This window comes from Palaemon carinicauda, chromosome 1 (genome assembly GCF_036898095.1).
Source record: "Palaemon carinicauda isolate YSFRI2023 chromosome 1, ASM3689809v2, whole genome shotgun sequence".
Lineage (NCBI taxonomy): Eukaryota > Metazoa > Arthropoda > Malacostraca > Decapoda > Palaemonidae > Palaemon > Palaemon carinicauda.
In genome coordinates this window covers 330,995,428-331,016,912 of record NC_090725.1, presented here as the reverse complement: position 1 = coordinate 331,016,912, position 21,485 = coordinate 330,995,428, and the positions used below count along the sequence as shown (strand labels likewise).

Here is a 21,485-nt window from a genome sequence, read left to right as displayed (position 1 = left end):
AGAGAGAGAGAGAGAGAGAGAGAGAGAGAGAGTTGGCTGGCACAAATACAATGAAAAATGGAAAGGATTTTGTTTATAAACAGAGAGAGAGAGAGAGAGAGAGAGAGAGAGAGAGAGGTAGTTGGGCTGGCTCAAATACAATGAAAAATGGAAAGGATTTTGTTTGTAAACAGAGAGAGAGAGAGAGAGAGAGAGAGAGAGAGAGAGGTAGTTGGGCTGGCTCAAATACAATGAAAATTAAAAATGGAAAAGGATTTTGTTTGTAAACAGAGAGAGAGAGAGAGAGGAGAGAGAGAGAGAGAGAGTTGGCTGGCACAAATACAATGAAAAATGGGAAAGGATTTTGTTTGTAAACAGAGAGAGAGAGAGAGAGAGAGAGAGGTAGTTGGGTGGCTCAAATACAATGAAAATGAAAAAATGGAAAGGATTTTGTTTTTTAACAGAGAGAGAGAGAGAGAGAGAGAGAGAGAGAGAGAGAGAGAGGAGAGGGAGAGAGAGAGAGAGAGAGAAAGAGATGGGTAGTTGGGCTGGCTCAAATACAATGAAAATGAAAAATGGAAAGGATTTTGATTTTAAACAGAGAGAGAGAGAGAGAGAAGAGAGAGAGAGAGAGAGAGAGACTTAGTCCTGGTATGATGATTAATGTGGTCTTATAAAATGATTTTCATAAGATTGATTGCCTGGAGAGGTATGATCGGGGAAAAATGATTGTGATGGGTTTGGTATGTTGTGTGGGTATTAAACTGTGTATCGATGGAGGCGTAAAACTGGGTATATAAATACACAATAGATAATATAAATAATATTTGTTCAGTGAGCACGGGAAGGCTAGATTGCGAAGTCTTACATTTTTCAACATTATAGTATGAAAGGAAATCGTTGTGTATAAAGAAGCATTTTAATATACTGGCACGGTATCTTAGTTTATTATTATTATTATTAATATTATTATTATTATTATTATTATTATTATTATTATTATTATTATTATTTTAAACTATTGTTCTCTAGTCTTGGGTAGTGCCATAGCCTCTGTACCATGGTCTTCCACCGTCTTGGGTCAGAGTTCTCTGCTTGAGGGTACACTCGGGCACACTATTCTATCTAATTTCTCTTCCTCTTCCTCTTGTTTTGTTAAAGTATTTATAGTTTATATAGGAATTATTTATTTCAATGTTACTATTCTTAAAACATTTAATTTTTCCTTGTTTCCTTTCCTCACTGGGCTATTTTCCCCGTTAGGGCCACTGGGCTTATAGCCAAGTGGTAGTCTCTGTCTATACAAGCTTGCCGGACCAGGGTTCGATTCCCGGACGGTCACAAGCTCTTGTCTTTGTGTGATTTCGCCTGGGGCTCTGATCCCGAGGTCGTTAAGAGAATCCAGACATTAATGCATCAAAAATATATATGGCTTATTTGAATATGAAAAACACGTCTAAATGTGCAAAATTTATCATTTATATATATATATATATATATATATATATATATATATATATATATATATATATATATAAAGTATATTATTATTATTATTATTATTATTATTATTATTAAGCTACGACCCTAGTTGGAAAAGCAGAGTGCTATAAGCCCAGTGGCCCTAACGGGGAAAATAGCCCAGTGAGGAAAGGAAACAAGGAAAAATTAAATGTTTTAAGAATAGTAACATTGAAATAAATAATTCCTATATAAACTATAAATACTTTAACAAAACAAGAGGAAGAGGAAGAGAAATTAGATACAATAGTGTGCCCGAGTGTACCCTCAAGCAAGAGAACTCTAACCCAAGACAGTGGAAGACCATGGTACAGAGGCTATGGCACTACCCAAGACTAGAGAACAATGGTTTGATTTTGGAGTGTCCTTCTCCTAGAAGAGCTGCTTACCAAAGCTAAAGTCTATCTATAACTCTTACCAGGAGGAAAGTAGCTACTTAACAATTACAGTACATTAGTTATATATATTTATATATTTATATATATATATATATATATATATATATATATATTAAAGAGAGAGAGAGAGAGAGAGAGAGAGAGAGAGAGAGAGAGAGATATGATGAGCGTATATAATTTATATATATATATATATATATATATATATATATATATATATATATATATATATATGTGTCTCTCTCTCTCTCTCTCTCTCTCTCTCTCTCTCTCTCTCTCTCTATATATATATATATATATATATATATATATATATATATATATATATATATATATATATATATATATATAAAGCCCCCTCTTCATCAAGTTAGGACCTGGGAGGACCAGGCAATGGCTACTGGTGACTCAGCAGGTAGACCTATAGGCTCCCGTAAACAAGCAAAGATGGTTGCAGACAACAGATTATCGAGCTTGAGCGGGTCTCGAACCCCACTCCAGCAGATCGCTAGGCAGGAACGTTCCCAATAGGTTATAAAACCAGAGAATAAGAAAGAACATAAAACCGAATCCTTTTCATCTTCGTCTACATCCTTTAACAATCTCCATTTGGAGTCCCTGTTTCGTATCCTCATCATCTCCTCCTACGCCTATTGACGCAAAGGGCCTCGGTTAGATTTCGCCTGTCGTCTCTATCTCCAAGAAGAATGAACGTATTCGGAAAACGTTTGGATGAAGACGTGAAGAGACAAGATGGCGTAGCGCCAAATCGTCGTCGGCTTGAAGAAGCCCGGAGCTGGAGAATTCAGTTCCTTGCGACTGGAATGGAAGGCCAAAGGAAGGCGAGGAATCTTCAGAAACAGAAGAGAATATTTGAGGATGGAAGCATAATACGAGTGGAAGAATGCAGTAAATAAAAGAAAAGAAAACCGAGGAATAAGAAAATTTTCAGCGTTTTACTATCCTACTTGAAATTTGTAATTTAATATATAAAAAAAAAGATTGAAAATGAAAGTTAAAACTATGAAAAATCTCAAATCTAAAAGAGAAAACCTGAATATTTCAGAATGCGTTTTGCATGAAGATGAAAAATATCATCCTCACGGAGAAGGGATTAAGTCTTCGGAGGAGTTAAGCTGCATTCTTCAAGACTGCAAATGTTCGAATCTCCTCTGCCAGTACGAAGACATGTCCTTGTTGTTGTTGTTGTTGAAGCTCTTGCAATTCATCCTCATTTCATCCTACGCCTATTGACGCAAAGAGAATTCTTAGCAATTCTGCATCTCTTAATGAAAGACTCGTCTGAAGCCGGTTATTCCACCCGTTGTCAAAGACTGTTCCCTGGAGTCTCTCCGGAGATCATCTTGGAGTCTGAAGACCAGCAACCTCCTCTAGAGCCAACTTTAATTTTTCAAAATATAGCTGAATCACTACACTCGTCAAGATATATACAAAAATGTGTACAAACGCAGATTTTATTACTTGGTTATTGGGTGTTATTTCTTGGGAGTTATTCAATACTTTTACACGCCTTCGATTTGGGGCCGTAAGAAGCTCTTGTGAAGAAGAGCAGCGGCCATTCGAGGTGAGAGTACAACTTGCAGCAGAACCGACCGCGGCGGCACCGCAGAGGAATTTCGTCGGAAAAGCGGCATTTGCTTTCGGCCTTACTATTGTTACTGGACTTGTGACCTTTGGGTACCGCAAGTTTATGAGTTACTGGAATCGCGACGGAGATCAACCGACAGATTTTGAAAAGCTTCGGTTGGAAGATGACTCGCGAAACGCTCTAGAAAGCAAGGAAGATTTGGATCATCAACTAGAGGAGATGGAAAAGAACATGGCGCTGAAAATTGAAGAGGAACGAGATGAAAAAGAAAAGATGAAGCGAGAACTAAACTGCGTTCTTGATAGGATGAAAGAGAGAGAAGACGAAATTAATTCTCTGAAGAAAATTATAATGGATAAAGAAGAGGAAAAGATTATAATGGAGGAGAACATTGAAGAAGAAAGAAGAAAAGTACAAGAAAACTGAATAGTGTTCTTGAGGAAAAGGAAGAAAGAGAAGACGAAATTACTTCTCTGAAGAGAATTATAATGGATCAAAAAGAGGAAAAGATTATAATGGAGGAGAACATTGAAGAAGAAAGAAGAAAAGTACAAGAAAAACTAAATATTGTTCTTCAAGAAAAGAAAGAAAGAGAAGACGAAAATACATCTCTGAAGAAATTATAATGGATCAAAAAGAGGAAAAGATTATAATGGAGGAGAACATTGAAGAAGAAAAAGAAGAAAGAAGAAAAGTACAAGAAGAACTGAATAGCGTTCTTGAAGAAAAGAAAGAAAGAGAAGACGAAATTACTTCTCTGAAGAAATTATAATGGATAAAGAAGAGGAAAAGATTATAATGGAGGAGAACATTGAAGAAGAAAGAAGAAAAGTACAAGAAAAACTAAATATTGTTCTTCAAGAAAAGAAAGAAAGAGAAGACGAAAATACATATCTGAAGAGAATTATAATGGATAAAGAAGAGGAAAAGATTATAATGGAGGAGAACATTGAAGAAGAAAGAAGAAAAGTACAAGAAAAACTAAATATTGTTCTTCAAGAAAAGAAAGAAAGAGAAGACGAAAATACTTCTCTGAAGAGAATTATAATGGATCAAAGAAGAGGAAAAGATTATAATGGAGGAGAACATTGAAGAAGAAAAAGAAGAAAGAAGAAAAGTACAAGAAGAACTGAATAGCGTTCTTGAGGAAAAGAAAGAAAGAGAAGACGAAATTACTTCTCTGAAGAAATTATAATGGATCAAGAAGAGGAAAAGATTATAATGGAGGAGAACATTGAAGAAGAAAAAGAAGAAAGAAGAAAAGTACAAGAAGAACTGAATAGCGTTCTTGAAGGAAAAGAAAGAAAGAGAAGACGAAATTACTTCTCTGAAGAGAATTATAATGGATAAAGAAGAGGAAAAGATTATAATGGAGGAGAACATTAAAGAAGAAAGAAGAAAAGTACAAGAAGAACTGAATAGTGTTCTTGAGGAAAAGAAAGAAAGAGAAGACGAAATTACTTCTCTGAAGAGAATTATAATGGATCAAGAAGAGGAAAAGATTATAATGGAGGAGAACATTAAAGAAGAAAGAAGAAAAGTACAAGAAGAACTGAATAGTGTTCTTGAGGAAAAGAAAGAAAGAGAAGACGAAATTACTTCTCTGAAGAGAATTATAATGGATAAAGAAGAGGAAAAGATTATAATGGAGGAGAACATTGAAGAAGAAAAAGAAGAAAGAAGAAAAGTAAAAGAAGAACTGAATAGCGTTCTTGAAGGAAAAGAAAGAAAGAGAAGACGAAATTACTTCTCTGAAGAGAATTATAATGGATAAAGAAGAGGAAAAGATTATAATGGAGGAGAACATTAAAGAAGAAAGAAGAAAAGTACAAGAACAACTGAATAGTGTTCTTGAGGAAAAGAAAGAAAGAGAAGACGAAATTACTTCTCTGAAGAGAATTATAATGGATCAAGAAGAGGAAAAGATTATAATGGAGGAGAACATTGAAGAAGAAAGAAGAAAAGTACAAGAACAACTGAATAGTGTTCTTGAGGAAAAGAAAGAAAGAGAAGACGAAATTACTTCTCTGAAGAGAATTATAATGGATAAAGAAGAGGAAAAGATTATAATGGAGGAGAACATTGAAGAAGAAAGAAGAAAAGTACAAGAACAACTGAATAGTGTTCTTGAGGAAAAGAAAGAAAGAGAAGACGAAATTACTTCTCTGAAGAGAATTATAATGGATCAAGAAGAGGAAAAGATTATAATGGAGGAGAACATTGAAGAAGAAAGAAGAAAAGTACAAGAACAACTGAATAGTGTTCTTGAGGAAAAGAAAGAAAGAGAAGACGAAATTACTTCTCTGAAGAGAATTATAATGGATCAAGAAGAGGAAAAGATTACAATGGAGGAGAACATTGAAGAAGAAAGAAGAAAGGTACAAGAAGAACTGAATAGCGTTCTTGAAGAAAAGAAAGAAAGAGAAGACGAAATTACTTCTCTGAAGAGAATTATAATGGATCAAGAAGAGGAAAAGATTATAATGGAGGAGAACATTAAAGAAGAAAGAAGAAAAGTACAAGAAGAACTGAATAGCGTTCTTGAGGAAAAGAAAGAAAGAGAAGACGAAATTACTTCTCTGAAGAGAATTATAAAGGATAAAGAAGAGGAAAAGATTATAATGGAGGAGAACATTGAAGAAGAAAAAGAAGAAAGAAGAAAAGTAAAGAAGAACTGAATAGCGTTCTTGAAGAAAAGAAAGAAAGAGAAGACGAAATTACTTCTCTGAAGAGAATTATAATGGATAAAGAAGAGGAAAAGATTATAATGGAGGAGAACATTAAAGAAGAAAGAAGAAAAGTACAAGAACAACTGAATAGTGTTCTTGAGGAAAAGAAAGAAAGAGAAGACGAAATTACTTCTCTGAAGAAAATTATAATGGATAAAGAAGAGGAAAAGATTATAATGGAGGAGAACATTGAAGAAGAAAAAGAAGAAAGAAGAAAAGTAAAAGAAGAACTGAATAGCGTTCTTGAAGAAAAGAAAGAAAGAGAAGACGAAATTACTTCTCTGAAGAGAATTATAATGGATAAAGAAGAGGAAAAGATTATAATGGAGGAGAACATTAAAGAAGAAAGAAGAAAAGTACAAGAACAACTGAATAGTGTTCTTGAGGAAAAGAAAGAAAGAGAAGACGAAATTACTTCTCTGAAGAGAATTATAAAGGATAAAGAAGAGGAAAAGATTTTAATGGAGGAGAACATTGAAGAAGAAAGAAGAAAAGTACAAGAACAACTGAATAGTGTTCTTGAGGAAAAGAAAGAAAGAGAAGACGAAATTACTTCTCTGAAGAAAATTATAATGGATCAAAAAGAGGAAAAGATCATAATGGAGGAGAACATTCAAGAAGAAAGAAGAAAAGTACAAGAACAACTGAATAGTGTTCTTGAGGAAAAGGAAGAAAGAGAAGACGAAATTACTTCTCTGAAGAAAATTATAATGGATCAAAAAGAGGAAAAGATCATAATGGAGGAGAACATTCAAGAAGAAAGAAGAAAAGTACAAGAACAACTGAATAGTGTTCTTGAGGAAAAGAAAGAAAGAGAAGACGAAATTACTTCTCTGAAGAGAATTATAATGGATCAAAAAGAGGAAAAGATCATAATGGAGGAGAACATTGAAGAAGAAAGAAGAAAAGTACAAGAACAACTGAATAGTGTTCTTGAGGAAAAGGAAGAAAGAGAAGACGAAATTACTTCTCTGAAGAAAATTATAATGGATCAAAAAGAGGAAAAGATCATAATGGAGGAGAACATTCAAGAAGAAAGAAGAAAAGTACAAGAACAACTGAATAGTGTTCTTGAGGAAAAGGAAGAAAGAGAAGACGAAATTACTTCTCTGAAGAAAATTATAATGGATCAAGAAGAGGAAAAGATTATAATGGAGGAGAACATTAAAGAAGAAAGAAGAAAAGTACAAGAACAACTGAATAGTGTTCTTGAGGAAAAGGAAGAAAGAGAAGACGAAATTAATTCTCTGAAGAGAATTATAATGGATCAAGAAAAGGAAAAGATTATAATGGAGGAGAACATTGAAGAAGAAAAAGAAGAAAGAAGAAAAGTACAAGAAGAACTGAATAGTGTTCTTGAGGAAAAGAAAGAAAGAGAAGACGAAATTACTTCTCTGATGATAATTATAATGGATCAAGAAAAGGAAAAGATTATAATGGAGGAGAACATTGAAGAAGAAAAAGAAGAAAGAAGAAAAGTACAAGAAGAACTGAATAGTGTTCTTGAGGAAAAGAAAGAAAGAGAAGACGAAATTACTTCTCTGAAGAAAATTATAAAGGATAAAGAAGAGGAAAAGATCATAATGGAGGAGAACATGGAAGAAGAAAGAAGAAAAGTACAAGAACAACTGAATAGTGTTCTTGAGGAAAAGGAAGAAAGAGAAGACGAAATTAATTCTCTGAAGAAAATTATAATGGATCAAAAAGAGGAAAAGATCATAATGGAGGAGAACATTGAAGAAGAAAGAAGAAAAGTACAAGAACAACTGAATAGTGTTCTTGAGGAAAAGAAAGAAAGAGAAAACGAAATTACTTCTCTGAAGAGAATTATAATGGATAAAGAAGAGGAAAAGATTATAATGGAGGAGAACATTGAAGAAGAAAGAAGAAAAGTACAAGAACAACTGAATAGTGTTCTTGAGGAAAAGAAAGAAAGAGAAGACGAAATTACTTCTCTGAATAAAATTATAATGGATAAAGAAGAGGAAAAAATTATAATGGAGGAGAACATTGAAGAAGAAAGAAAAAAAGTACAAGAACAACTGAATAGTGTTCTTGAGGAAAAGGAAGAAAGAGAAGACGAAATTACTTCTCTGAAGAGAATTATAATGGATCAAGAAGAGGAAAAGATTATAATGGAGGAGAACATTGAAGAAGAAAAAGAAGAAAGAAGAAAAGTACAAGAAGAACTGAATAGCGTTCTTGAAGAAAAGAAAGAAAGAGAAGACGAAATTACTTCTCTGAAGAGAATTATAATGGATAAAGAAGAGGAAAAGATTATAATGGAGGAGAACATTGAAGAAGAAAGAAGAAAAGTACAAAAAAAACTGAAGAGTGTTCTTGAGGAAAAGGAAGAAAGAGAAGACGAAATTACTTCTCTGAAGAAAATTATAATGGATCAAGAAGAGGAAAAGATTATAATGGAGGAGAACATTGAAGAAGAAAAAGAAGAAAGAAGAAAAGTACAAGAAGAACTGAATAGCGTTCTTGAAGAAAAGAAAGAAAGAGAAGACGAAATTACTTCTCTGAAGAAAATTATAATGGATAAAGAAGAGGAAAAGATTATAATGGAGGAGAACATTGAAGAAGAAAGAAGAAAAGTACAAGAACAACTGAATAGTGTTCTTGAGGAAAAGAAAGAAAGAGAAGACGAAATTACTTCTCTGAAGAGAATTATAATGGATCAAAAAGAGGAAAAGATTATAATGGAGGAGAACATTGAAGAAGAAAGAAGAAAAGTACAAGAACAACTGAATAGTGTTCTTGAGGAAAAGAAAGAAAGAGAAGACGAAATTACTTCTCTGAATAAAATTATAATGGATAAAGAAGAGGAAAAAATTATAATGGAGGAGAACATTGAAGAAGAAAGAAGAAAAGTACAAGAACAACTGAATAGTGTTCTTGAGGAAAAGAAAGAAAGAGAAGACGAAATTACTTCTCTGAAGAGAATTATAATGGATCAAAAAGAGGAAAAGATTATAATGGAGGAGAACATTGAAGAAGAAAAAGAAGAAAGAAGAAAAGTACAAGAAGAACTGAATAGCGTTCTTGAAGAAAAGAAAGAAAGAGAAGACGAAATTACTTCTCTGAAGAAAATTATAATGGATAAAGAAGAGGAAAAGATTATAATGGAGGAGAACATTGAAGAAGAAAGAAGAAAAGTACAAGAACAACTGAATAGTGTTCTTGAGGAAAAGAAAGAAAGAGAAGACGAAATTACTTCTCTGAAGAGAATTATAATGGATCAAAAAGAGGAAAAGATTATAATGGAGGAGAACATTGAAGAAGAAAGAAGAAAAGTACAAGAACAACTGAATAGTGTTCTTGAGGAAAAGAAAGAAAGAGAAGACGAAATTACTTCTCTGAAGAGAATTATAATGGATCAAAAAGAGGAAAAGATTATAATGGAGGAGAACATTGAAGAAGAAAGAAGAAAAGTACAAGAACAACTGAATAGTGTTCTTGAGGAAAAGAAAGAAAGAGAAGACGAAATTACTTCTCTGAAGAAAATTATAATGGATAAAGAAGAGGAAAAGATTATAATGGAGGAGAACATTGAAGAAGAAAGAAGAAAAGTACAAGAACAACTGAATAGTGTTCTTGAGGAAAAGAAAGAAAGAGAAGACGAAATTACTTCTCTGAAGAGAATTATAATGGATCAAAAAGAGGAAAAGATTATAATGGAGGAGAACATTCAAGAAGAAAGAAGAAAAGTACAAGAACAACTGAATAGTGTTCTTGAGGAAAAGGAAGAAAGAGAAGAAGAAATTACTTCTCTGAAGAGAATTATAATGGATAAAGAAGAGGAAAAGATTATAATGGAGGAGAACATTGAAGAAGAAAAAGAAGAAAGAAGAAAAGTACAAGAAGAACTGAATAGCGTTCTTGAAGAAAAGAAAGAAAGAGAAGACGAAATTACTTCTCTGAAGAAAATTATAATGGATCAAGAAGAGGAAAAGATTATAATGGAGGAGAACATTGAAGAAGAAAGAAGAAAAGTACAAGAACAACTGAATAGTGTTCTTGAGGAAAAGGAAGAAAGAGAAGACGAAATTACTTCTCTGAAGAGAATTATAATGGATAAAGAAGAGGAAAAGATTATAATGGAGGAGAACATTCAAGAAGAAAGAAGAAAAGTACAAGAACAACTGAATAGTGTTCTTGAGGAAAAGGAAGAAAGAGAAGACGAAATTACTTCTCTGAAGAAAATTATAATGGATAAAGAAGAGGAAAAGATTATAATGGAGGAGAACATTGAAGAAGAAAGAAGAAAAGTACAAGAAAAACTGAATAGTGTTCTTGAGGAAAAGGAAGAAAGAGAAGACGAAATTACTTCTCTGAAGAGAATTATAATGGATAAAGAAGAGGAAAAGATTATAATGGAGGAGAACATTGAAGAAGAAAGAAGAAAAGTACAAGAACAACTGAATATTGTTCTTCAGGAAAAGAAAGAAAGAGAAGACGAAATTACTTCTCTGAAGAGAATTATAATGGATCAAGAAGAGGAAAAGATTATAATGGAGGAGAACATTCAAGAAGAAAGAAGAAAAGTACAAGAACAACTGAATAGTGTTCTTGAGGAAAAGAAAGAAAGAGAAGACGAAATTACTTCTCTGAAGAGAATTATAATGGATCAAGAAGAGGAAAAGATTATAATGGAGGAGAACATTGAAGAAGAAAGAAGAAAAGTACAAGAACAACTGAATAGTGTTCTTGAGGAAAAGGAAGAAAGAGAAGACGAAATTACTTCTCTGAAGAAAATTATAATGGATAAAGAAGAGGAAAAGATTATAATGGAGGAGAACATTCAAGAAGAAAGAAGAAAAGTAAAAGAACAACTGAATAGTGTTCTTGAGGAAAAGGAAGAAAGAGAAGACGAAATTAATTCTCTGAAGAGAATTATAATGGATCAAAAAGAGGAAAAGATTATAATGGAGGAGAACATTGAAGAAGAAAAAGAAGAAAGAAGAAAAGTACAAGAAGAACTGAATAGCGTTCTTGAAGAAAAGAAAGAAAGAGAAGACGAAATTAATTCTCTGTTAATAATTATAATTGATCAAGAAAAGGAAAAGATTATAATGGAGGAGAACATTGAAGAAGAAAAAGAAGAAAGAAGAAAAGTACAAGAACAACTGAATAGTGTTCTTGAGGAAAAGAAAGAAAGAGAAGACGAAATTACTTCTCTGAAGAAAATTATAATGGATAAAGAAGAGGAAAAGATTATAATGGAGGAGAACATTGAAGAAGAAAAAGAAGAAAGAAGAAAAGTACAAGAACAACTGAATAGTGTTCTTGAGGAAAAGAAAGAAAGAGAAGACGAAATTACTTCTCTGATGATAATTATAATGGATCAAGAAAAGGAAAAGATTGTAATGGAGGAGAACATTGAAGAAGAAAAAGAAGAAAGAAGAAAAGTACAAGAAGAACTGAATAGTGTTCTTGAGGAAATGAAAGAAAGAGAAGACGAAATTACTTTTCTGGTGAAAATTATAATGGATCAAGAAAAGGAAAAGATTATAATGGAGGAGAACATTGAAGAAGAAAAAGAAGAAAGAAGAAAAGTACAAGAAGAACTGAATAGTGTTCTTGAGGAAAAGAAAGAAAGAGAAGACGAAATTACTTCTCTGATGATAATTATAATGGATCAAGAAAAGGAAAAGATTATAATGGAGGAGAACATTGAAGAAGAAAAAGAAGAAAGAAGAAAAGTACAAGAAGAACTGAATAGTGTTCTTGAGGAAAAGAAAGAAAAAGACGAAATTAATTCTCTGTTAATAATTATAATTGATCAAGAAAAGGAAAAGATTATAATGGAGGAGAACATTGAAGAAGAAAAAGAAGAAAGAAGAAAAGTACAAGAACAACTGAATAGTGTTCTTGAGGAAATGAAAGAAAGAGAAGACGAAATTACTTCTCTGATGAAAATTATAATGGATCAAGAAAAGGAAAAGATTATAATGGAGGAGAACATTGAAGAAGAAAAAGAAGAAAGAAGAAAAGTACAAGAAGAACTGAATAGTGTTCTTGAGGAAAAGAAAGAAAGAGAAGACGAAATTACTTCTCTGATGATAATTATAATGTATCAAGAAAAGGAAAAGATTATAATGGAGGAGAACATTGAAGAAGAAGAAGAAGAAAGAAGAAAAGTACAAGAAGAACTGAATAGTGTTCTTGAGGAAAAGAAAGAAAGAGAAGACGAAATTAATTCTCTGTTAATAATTATAATTGATCAAGAAAAGGAAAAGATTATAATGGAGGAGAACATTGAAGAAGAAAAAGAAGAAAGAAGAAAAGTACAAGAAAAACTGAATAGTGTTCTTGAGGAAAAGAAAGAAAGAGAAGACGAAATTACTTCTCTGAAGAAAATTATAATGGATCAAGAAGAGGAAAAGATTATAATGGAGGAGAACATTAAAGAAGAAAGAAGAAAAGTACAAGAAGAACTGAATAGTGTTCTTGAGGAAAAGAAAGAAAGAGAAGACGAAATTACTTCTCTGAAGAGAATTATAAAGGATAAAGAAGAGGAAAAGATTATAATGGCGGAGAACATTGAAGAAGAAAGAAGAAAAGTACAAGAAGAACTGAATAGTGTTCTTGAGGAAAAGAAAGAAAGAGAAGACGAAATTACTTCTCTGATGATAATTATAATGGATCAAGAAAAGGAAAAGATTGTAATGGAGGAGAACATTGAAGAAGAAAAAGAACAAAGAAGAAAAGTACAAGAACAACTGAATAGTGTTCTTGAGGAAATGAAAGAAAGAGAAGACGAAATTACTTCTCTGATGAAAATTATAATGGATAAAGAAGAGGAAAAGATTATAATGGAGGAGAACATTGAAGAAGAAAAAGAAGAAAGAAGAAAAGTACAAGAAGAACTGAATAGTGTTCTTGAGGAAAAGAAAGAAAGAGAAGACGAAATTACATCTCTGATGATAATTATAATGGATCAAGAAAAGGAAAAGATTGTAATGGAGGAGAACATTGAAGAAGAAAAAGAAGAAAGAAGAAAAGTACAAGAAGAACTGAATAGTGTCCTTGAGGAAATGAAAGAAAGAGAAGACGAAATTACTTCTCTGATGAAAATTATAATGGATCAAGAAAAGGAAAAGATTATAATGGAGGAGAACATTGAAGAAGAAAAAGAAGAAAGAAGAAAAGTACAAGAACAACTGAATAGTGTTCTTGAGGAAAAGAAAGAAAGAGAAGACGAAATTACTTCTCTGATGATAATTATAATGGATCAAGAAAAGGAAAAGATTATAATGGAGAACATTGGAGAAGAAAAAGAAGAAAGAAGAAAAGTACAAGAAGAACTGAATAGTGTTCTTGAGGAAATGAAAGAAAGAGAAGACGAAATTACTTCTCTGATGAAAATTATAATGGATCAAGAAAAGAAAAAGATTATAATGGAGGAGAACATTGAAGAAGAAAAAGAAGAAAGAAGAAAAGTACAAGAAGAACTGAATAGTGTTCTTGAGGAAAAGAAAGAAAAAGACGAAATTACTTCTCTGATGATAATTATAATGGATCAAGAAAAGGAAAAGATTATAATGGAGGAGAACATTGAAGAAGAAAAAGAAGAAAGAAGAAAAGTACAAGAACAACTGAATAGTGTTCTTGAGGAAAAGAAAGAAAAAGACGAAATTAATTCTCTGTTAATAATTATAATTGATCAAGAAAAGGAAAAGATTATAATGGAGGAGAACATTGAAGAAGAAAAAGAAGAAAGAAGAAAAGTACAAGAACAACTGAATAGTGTTCTTGAGGAAATGAAAGAAAGAGAAGACGAAATTACTTCTCAGATGAAAATTATAATGGATCAAGAAAAGGAAAAGATTATAATGGAGGAGAACATTGAAGAAGAAAAAGAAGAAAGAAGAAAAGTACAAGAAGAACTGAATAGTGTTCTTGAGGAAAAGAAAGAAAGAGAAGACGAAATTACTTCTCTGATGATAATTATAATGGATCAAGAAAAGGAAAAGATTATAATGGAGGAGAACATTGAAGAAGAAAAAGAAGAAAGAAGAAAAGTACAAGAAGAACTGAATAGTGTTCTTGAGGAAAAGAAAGAAAGAGAAGACGAAATTAATTCTCTGTTAATAATTATAATTGATCAAGAAAAGGAAAAGATTATAATGGAGGAGAACATTGAAGAAGAAAAAGAAGAAAGAAGAAAAGTACAAGAAGAACTGAATAGTGTTCTTGAGGAAAAGAAAGAAAGAGAAGACGAAATTAATTCTCTGTTAATAATTATAATTGATCAAGAAAAGGAAAAGATTATAATGGAGGAGAACATTGAAGAAGAAAAAGAAGAAAGAAGAAAAGTACAAGAAGAACTGAATAGTGTTCTTGAGGAAAAGAAAGAAAGAGAAGACGAAATTAATTCTCTGTTATTAATTATAATTGATCAAGAAAAGGAAAAGATTATAATGGAGGAGAACATTGAAGAAGAAAAAGAAGAAAGAAGAAAAGTACAAGAAGAACTGAATAGTGTTCTTGAGGAAAAGAAAGAAAGAGAAGACGAAATTACTTCTCTGAAGAGAATTATAATGGATAAAGAAGAGGAAAAGGTTATAATGGAGGAGAACATTGAAGAAGAAAAAGAAGAAAGAAGAAAAGTACAAGAAGAACTGAATTGTGTTCTTGAGGAAAAGAAAGAAAGAGAAGACGAAATTACTTCTCTGAAGAGAGTTATAATGGATAAAGAAGAGGAAAAGATTATAATGGAGGAGAACATTGGAGAAGAAAAAGAAGAAAGAAGAAAAGTACTAGAAGAACTGAATATTGTTCTTCAGGAAAAGAAAGAAAGAGAAGACGAAAATACTTCTCTGAAGAGAATTATCAAAGCCAAAGAAGAGGAAATTCGAATTTTGGAAGAAAGAGAATCTGTTCTTCACTTTGTCATTGAGAAGAAGAACGAATTGAATCTTCTGGTGAACCAAATGGAAGAAGAAATTGTCAATCTGAAGAGAATCATCATGGAGAAAGAGAAGGAAATTCGAATTTTGGAAGAATTGAATAGGAAAGAAAGACTTGAAAGATTTGCTAAGAAGACCAGGATTGATCATATAGTTAAGGAAGTCAGGGGGAAATGTGATTCACTTAAAAATATCTTCAATGAAGGTGACGAGTAAGTTAGAAGTAGTGGAGTATTAAAAACATTAAAACTAGAAAATCGCCAAAAGTATATATAAAAAAAATCCAAAAAAAAATTAAAAAACAGAAGATGAAAAAAAAAAGTAATAGAAAATACAATATCCCAAAAAAATACACGATACAGAAAAAAATATAAACAATGGGAGTAAGAGCAGCATCAGCTGTAACATAAGCAGCAGAGAGAAGAAGTCTGACTTGGTCTAGCATGCATTGTTACCTGATGAAGATTCACCTGTACTGTTTCTTCATCAGGTGGACAAATGCAGAAAGAACAAGTCTGACTACTTCTCAGCAGCAGCAGCAGCAGCAGCAGCAGCAGAAGAAGAAGAAGAAGAAGAAGAAGAAGAAGAAGAAGGCGGACCAGCAGCAACATTTGTAGAAGGAAAAGGACAAGGAGCAGCAGCAACAGTAACAAAAGCAGCAGAGAGAAGAAGTCTGACTTGGTCTAGCATGCATTGTTACCTGATGAAGATTCACCTGTACTGTTTCTTCATCAGGTGGACAAATGCAGAAAGAATAAGTCTGATTTCTTCTCAGCAGCAGCAGCAGCAACAGCAGCAGCAGAAAAAGAAGAAGAAGAAGAAGAAGAAGAAGAAAAAGAAGAAGCAGGAGGACCAGCAGCAACATTGGTAGGAGGAAAAGGACAAGGAGCAGCAGTAGCAGTAACGCAAGCAGGAGAAAGAAGAAGTCTGACTTGGTCTAGCATGCTTTGTTACCTGATGAAGATTCACTTGTACTGTTTCTTCATCAGGTGGACATTCAGAAAGAATAAGTCTGACTTCTTCCATGCAGCAGCAGCAGCAGCAGCAGCAGAAGAAGAAGAAGAAGAAGAAGAAGAAGAAGAAGAAGGCGGACCAGCAGCAACATTTGTAGAAGGAAAAGGACAAGGAGCAGCAGCAACAGTAACAAAAGCAGCAGAGAGAAGAAGTCTGACTTGGTCTAGCATGCTTTGTTACCTGATGAAGATTCACTTGTACTGTTTCTTCATCAGGTGGACAAATGCAGAAAGAATATGTCTGATTTCTTCTCAGCAGCAGCAGCAGCAACAGCAGCAGCAGGAAAAGAAGAAGAAGAAGAAGAAGAAGAAAAAGAAGAAGCAGGAGGACCAGCAGCAACATTGGTAGGAGGAAAAGGACAAGGAGCAGCAGCAGCAATAACGCAAGCAGGAGAAAGAAGAAGTCTGACTTGGTCTAGCATGCTTTGTTACCTGATGAAGATTCACTTGTACTGTTTCTTCATCAGGTGGACAAATGCAGAAAAAACAAGTCTGACTTCTTCTCAGCAGCAGCAGCAGCAGAAAAAGAAGAAGAAGAGAAAGAAGAAGAAGAAGAAGAAGAAGAAGAAGAAGAAAGAAGACCAGCAGCAAGATTGGTAGGAGGAAAGGGACAAGGAGCAGCAGCAGCAGTAACAAAAGCAGCAGAGAGAAGAAGTCTGACTTGGTCTAGCATGCTTCGTTACCTGATGAAGATTCACTTGTACTGTTTCTTCATCAGGTGGACAAATGCAGAGAGAATAAGTCTGACTTCTTCTCAGCAGCAGCAGCAGCAGCAGCAGAAGAAGAAGAAGAAGAAGAAGAAGAAGAAGAAGGAGGAGGACCAGCAGCAACATTGGTAGGAGGAAAAGGACAAGGAGCAGCAGCAATAACAAAAGCAGCAGAGAGAAGAAGTATGACTTGGTCTAGTATGCTTTGTTACCTGATGAAGATTCACTTGTACTGTTTCTTCATCAGGTGGACAAATGCAGAGAGAATAAGTCTGACTTCTTCTCAGCAGCAGCAGCAGCAGCAGCAGAAAAAGAAGAAGAAGAAGAAGGACCAGCAGCAACATTGGTAGGAGGGAAAGGACAAGGAGCAGCAGCAGCAGTAACGAAAGCAGCAGAGAGAAGAAGTCTGACTTGGTCTAGCATGCTTTGTTACCTGATGAAGATTCACCTGTACTGTTTCTTCATCAGATGGACAAATGCAGAAAGAACAAGTCTGACTTCTTCTCAGCAGCAACAGCAGCAGAAAAAGAAGAAGAAGAAGGAAGACCAGCAGCAACATTGGTAGGAGGAAAAGGACAAGGAGCAGAAGCAGCAGTAACAAAAGCAGCAGAGAGAAGAAGTCTGACTTGGTCTAGCATGCTTTGTTACCTGATGAAGATTCACTTTTACTGTTTCTTCATCAGGTGGACAAATGCAGAAAAAACAATTCTGACTTCTTCTCAGCAGCAACAGCAGCAGAAAAAGAAGAAGAAGAAGGAAGACCAGCAGCAACATTGGTAGGAGGAAAAGGACAAGGAGCAGCAGCAGCAGTAAGAAAAGCAGCAGAGAGAAGAAGTCTGACTTGGTCTAGCATGCTTTGTTACCTGATGAAGATTCACTTGTACTGTTTCTTCATCAGGTGGACAAATGCAGAAAGAAAAAGTCTGACTTCTTCTCAGCAGCAGCAGCAGCAGCAGCAGCAGCAGCAGAAGAAGAAAAAGAAGAAGAAGAAGAAGAAGAAGGAGGACCAGCAGCAACATTGGTAGGAGGAAAAGGACAAGGAGCAGCAGCAGCAATAACAAAAGCAGCAGAGAGAAGTCTGACTTGGTCTAGTATGCTTTGTTACCTGATGAAGATTCACTTGTACTGTTTCTTCATCAGGTGAACAAATGCAGAAAGAACAATACTGACTACTTCTCAGCAGCAGCAGCAGCAGCAGCAGAAGCAGAAAAAGAAGAAGAAGGTAGACCAGCAGCAACATTGGTAGGAGGAAAAGGACAAGGAGCAGCAGCAATAACAAAAGCAGCAGAGAGAAGAAGTCTGACTTGGTCTAGTATGCTTTGTTACGTGATGAAGATTCACTTGTACTGTTTCTTCATCAGGTGGACAAATGCAGAAAGAACAAGTCTGACTTCTTCTCAGCAGCAGCAGCAGCAGCAGCAGCAGCAGCAGCAGCAAAAGAAGAAGAAGAAGGAGGACCAGCAGCAACATTGGTAGGAGGAAAAGGACAAGGAGCAGCAGCAGCAGTAACGAAAGCAGCAGAGAGAAGAAGTCAAACTTGGTCTAGCATGCTTTGTTACCTGATGAAAATTCACCTGTACTGTTTCTTCATCAGGTGGACAAATGCAGAAAGAACAAGTCTGACTTCTTCTCAGCAGCAGCAGCAGCAGCAGCAGAAGAAGAAGAAGAAGAAAAAGAAGAAAAAAGATGACCAGCAGCAACATTGGTAGGAGGAAAAGGACAAGGAGCAGCAGCAGCAGTAACAAAAGCAGCAGAGAGAAGAAGTCTGACTTGGTCTAGCATGCTTTGTTACCTGATGAAGATTCACTTGTACTGTTTCTTCATCAGGTGGACAAATGCAGAAAGAACAAGTCTGACTTCTTCTCAGAAGCAGCAGCAGCAGCAGCAGCAGCAAAAGAAGAAGAAGAAGGTAGACCAGCAGCAACATTGGTAGGAGGAAAAGGACAAGGAGCAGCAGCAGCAGTAACAAAAGCAGCAGAGAGAAGAAGTCTGACTTGGTCTAGCATGCTTTGTTACCTGATGAAGATTCACCTGTACTGTTTCTTCATCAGGTGGACAAATGCAGAAAGAATAAGTCTGACTTCTTTTCAGCAGCAGCAGCAGCAGCAGCAACAGAAGAAGAAGAAGAAAAAGAAGAAGGAGGACCAGCAACAACGTTGGTAGGAGGTAAAGGACAAGGAGCAGCAGCAGCAGTAACAAAAGCAGCAGAGAGAAGAAGTCTGACTTGGTCTAGCATGCTTTGTTACCTGATGAAGACTCACCTGTACTGTTTCTTCATCAGGTGGACAAATGCAGAAAGAACAAGTCTGACTTCTTCTCAGCAGCAGCAGCAGCAGCAGAAGAAGAAGAAGAAGAAGAAGAAGAAGAAGGAGGACCAGCAGCAACATTGGTAGGAGGGAAAGGACAAGGAGCAGCAGCAGTAGTAACAAAAGCAGCAGAGAGAAGAAGTCTGACTTGGTCTAGCATGCTTTGTTACCTGATGAAGATTCACTTGTACTGTTTCTTCATCAGGTGGACAAATGCAGAAAGAACAAGTCTGACTACTTCTCAGCAGCAGCAGCACCAGCAGCAGCAGCAGCAACAGAAGAAGAAGAAGAAGAAGAAGAAGAAGAAGAAGGCGGACCAGCAGCAACATTTGTAGAAGGAAAAGGACAAGGAGCAGCAGCAGCAGTAACGAAAGCAGCAGAGAGAAGAAGTCTGACTTGGTTTAGCATGCTTTTTTACCTGATGAAGATTCACTTGTACTGTTTCTTCATCAGGTGGACAAATGCAGAAAGAATAAGTCTGACTTCTTCTCAGAAGCAGCAGCAGCAGAAGAAGAAGAAAGAAGAAGAAGAAGAAGAAGAAGGAGGACCAGCAGCAACATTGGTAGGAGGAAAAGGACAAGGAGCAGCAGCAGCAGTAACGAAAGCAGCAGAGAGAAGAAGTCAGACTTGGTCTACCATGCTTTGTTACCTGATGAAAATTCACCTGTACTGTTTCTTCATCAGGTGGACAAATACAGAAAGAACAAGTCTGACTTCTTCTCAGCAGCAGCAGCAGCAGCAGCAGAAGAAGAAGAAGAAGAAAAAGAAGAAGAAAGATGACCAGCAGCAACATTGGTAGGAGGAAAAGGACAAGGAGCAGCAGCAGCAATAACAAAAGCAGCAGAGAGAAGAAGTCTGACTTGGTCTAGCATGCTTTGTTACCTGATGAAGATTCACTTGTACTGTTTCTTCATCAGGTGGACAAATGCAGAAAGAACAAGTCTGACTTCTTCTCAGAAGCAGCAGCAGCAGCAGCAGAAGCAAAAGAAGAAGAAGGTAGACCAGCAGCAACATTGGTAGGAGGAAAAGGACAAGGAGCAGCAGCAGCAGTAACAAAAGCAGCAGAGAGAAGAAGTCTGACTTGGTCTAGCATGCTTTGTTACATGATGAAGATTCACCTGTACTGTTTCTTCATCAGGTGGACAAATGCAGAAAGAATAAGTCTGACTTCTTTTCAGCAGCAGCAGCAGCAGCAGCAACAGAAGAATAAGAAGAAAAAGAAGAAGGAGGACCAGCAACAACGTTGGTAGGAGGTAAAGGACAAGGAGCAGCAGCAGCAGTAACAAAAGCAGCAGAGAGAAGAAGTCTGACTTGGTCTAGCATGCTTTGTTACCTGATGAAGACTCACCTGTACTGTTTCTTCATCAGGTGGACAAATGCAGAAAGAATAAGTCTGACTTCTCAGCAGCAGCAGCAGCAGCAGCAGAAGAAGAAGAAGAAGAAGAAGAAGAAGAAGAAGAAGAAGAAGGAGGACCAGCAGCAACATTGGTAGGAGGGAAAGGACAAGGAGCAGCAGCAGTAGTAACGAAAGCAGCAGAGAGAAGAAGTCTGACTTGGTCTAGCATGCTTTGTTACCTGATGAAGATTCACTTGTACTGTTTCTTCATCAGGTGGACAAATGCAGAAAGAACAAGTCTGACTACTTCTCAGCAGCAGCAGCACCAGCAGCAGCAGCAGCAACAGAAGAAGAAGAAGAAGAAGAAGAAGAAGAAGAAGGCGGACCAGCAGCAACATTTGTAGAAGGAAAAGGACAAGGAGCAGCAGCAGCAGTAACGAAAGCAGCAGAGAGAAGAAGTCTGACTTGGTTTAGCATGCTTTGTTACCTGATGAAGATTCACTTGTACTGTTTCTTCATCAGGTGGACAAATGCAGAAAGAATAAGTGTGACTTCTTCTCAGAAGCAGCAGCAGCAGAAGAAGAAGAAAGAAGAAGAAGAAGAAGAAGGAGGACCAGCAGAAACATTGGTACGAGGAAAAGGACAAGGAGCAGCAGCAGCAGTAACGAAAGCAGCAGAGAGAAGAAGTCTGACTTGGTCTAGCATGCTTTGTTACCTGATGAAGATTCACCTGTACTGTTTCTTCATCAGGTGGACAAATGCACAAAGAATAAGTCTGACTTCTTCTCAGCAGCAGCAGCAGCTGCAGCAGAAGCAGAAAAAGAAGAAGAAGGTAGACCAGCAGCAACATTGGTAGGAGGAAAAGGACAAGGAGCAGCAGCAATAACAAAAGCAGCAGAGAGAAGAAGTCTGACTTGCTCTAGTATGCTTTGTTACGTAATGAAGATTCACTTGTACTGTTTCTTCATC

The 21,485-nt window shown here is 35.5% G+C and overlaps 1 protein-coding gene across 1 annotated transcript in view; it reads left to right on the top strand.

The window, feature by feature from the left end:
• The first annotated feature begins 14,932 nt into the window (after nt 1-14,932).
• Nucleotides 14,933-21,485, top strand: part of LOC137640990 (golgin subfamily A member 6-like protein 24) — a 31,641-nt gene continuing 25,088 nt past the window's right edge. Inside the window, exons 1-5 of the mRNA XM_068373446.1 lie at nt 14,933-15,359; nt 16,678-16,763; nt 18,015-18,116; nt 18,966-19,033; nt 21,039-21,144. Of these exons, the coding sequence (XP_068229547.1) occupies nt 14,933-15,359; nt 16,678-16,763; nt 18,015-18,116; nt 18,966-19,033; nt 21,039-21,144 (789 nt within the window). The remainder of the gene's footprint in view (nt 15,360-16,677; nt 16,764-18,014; nt 18,117-18,965; nt 19,034-21,038; nt 21,145-21,485) is intronic.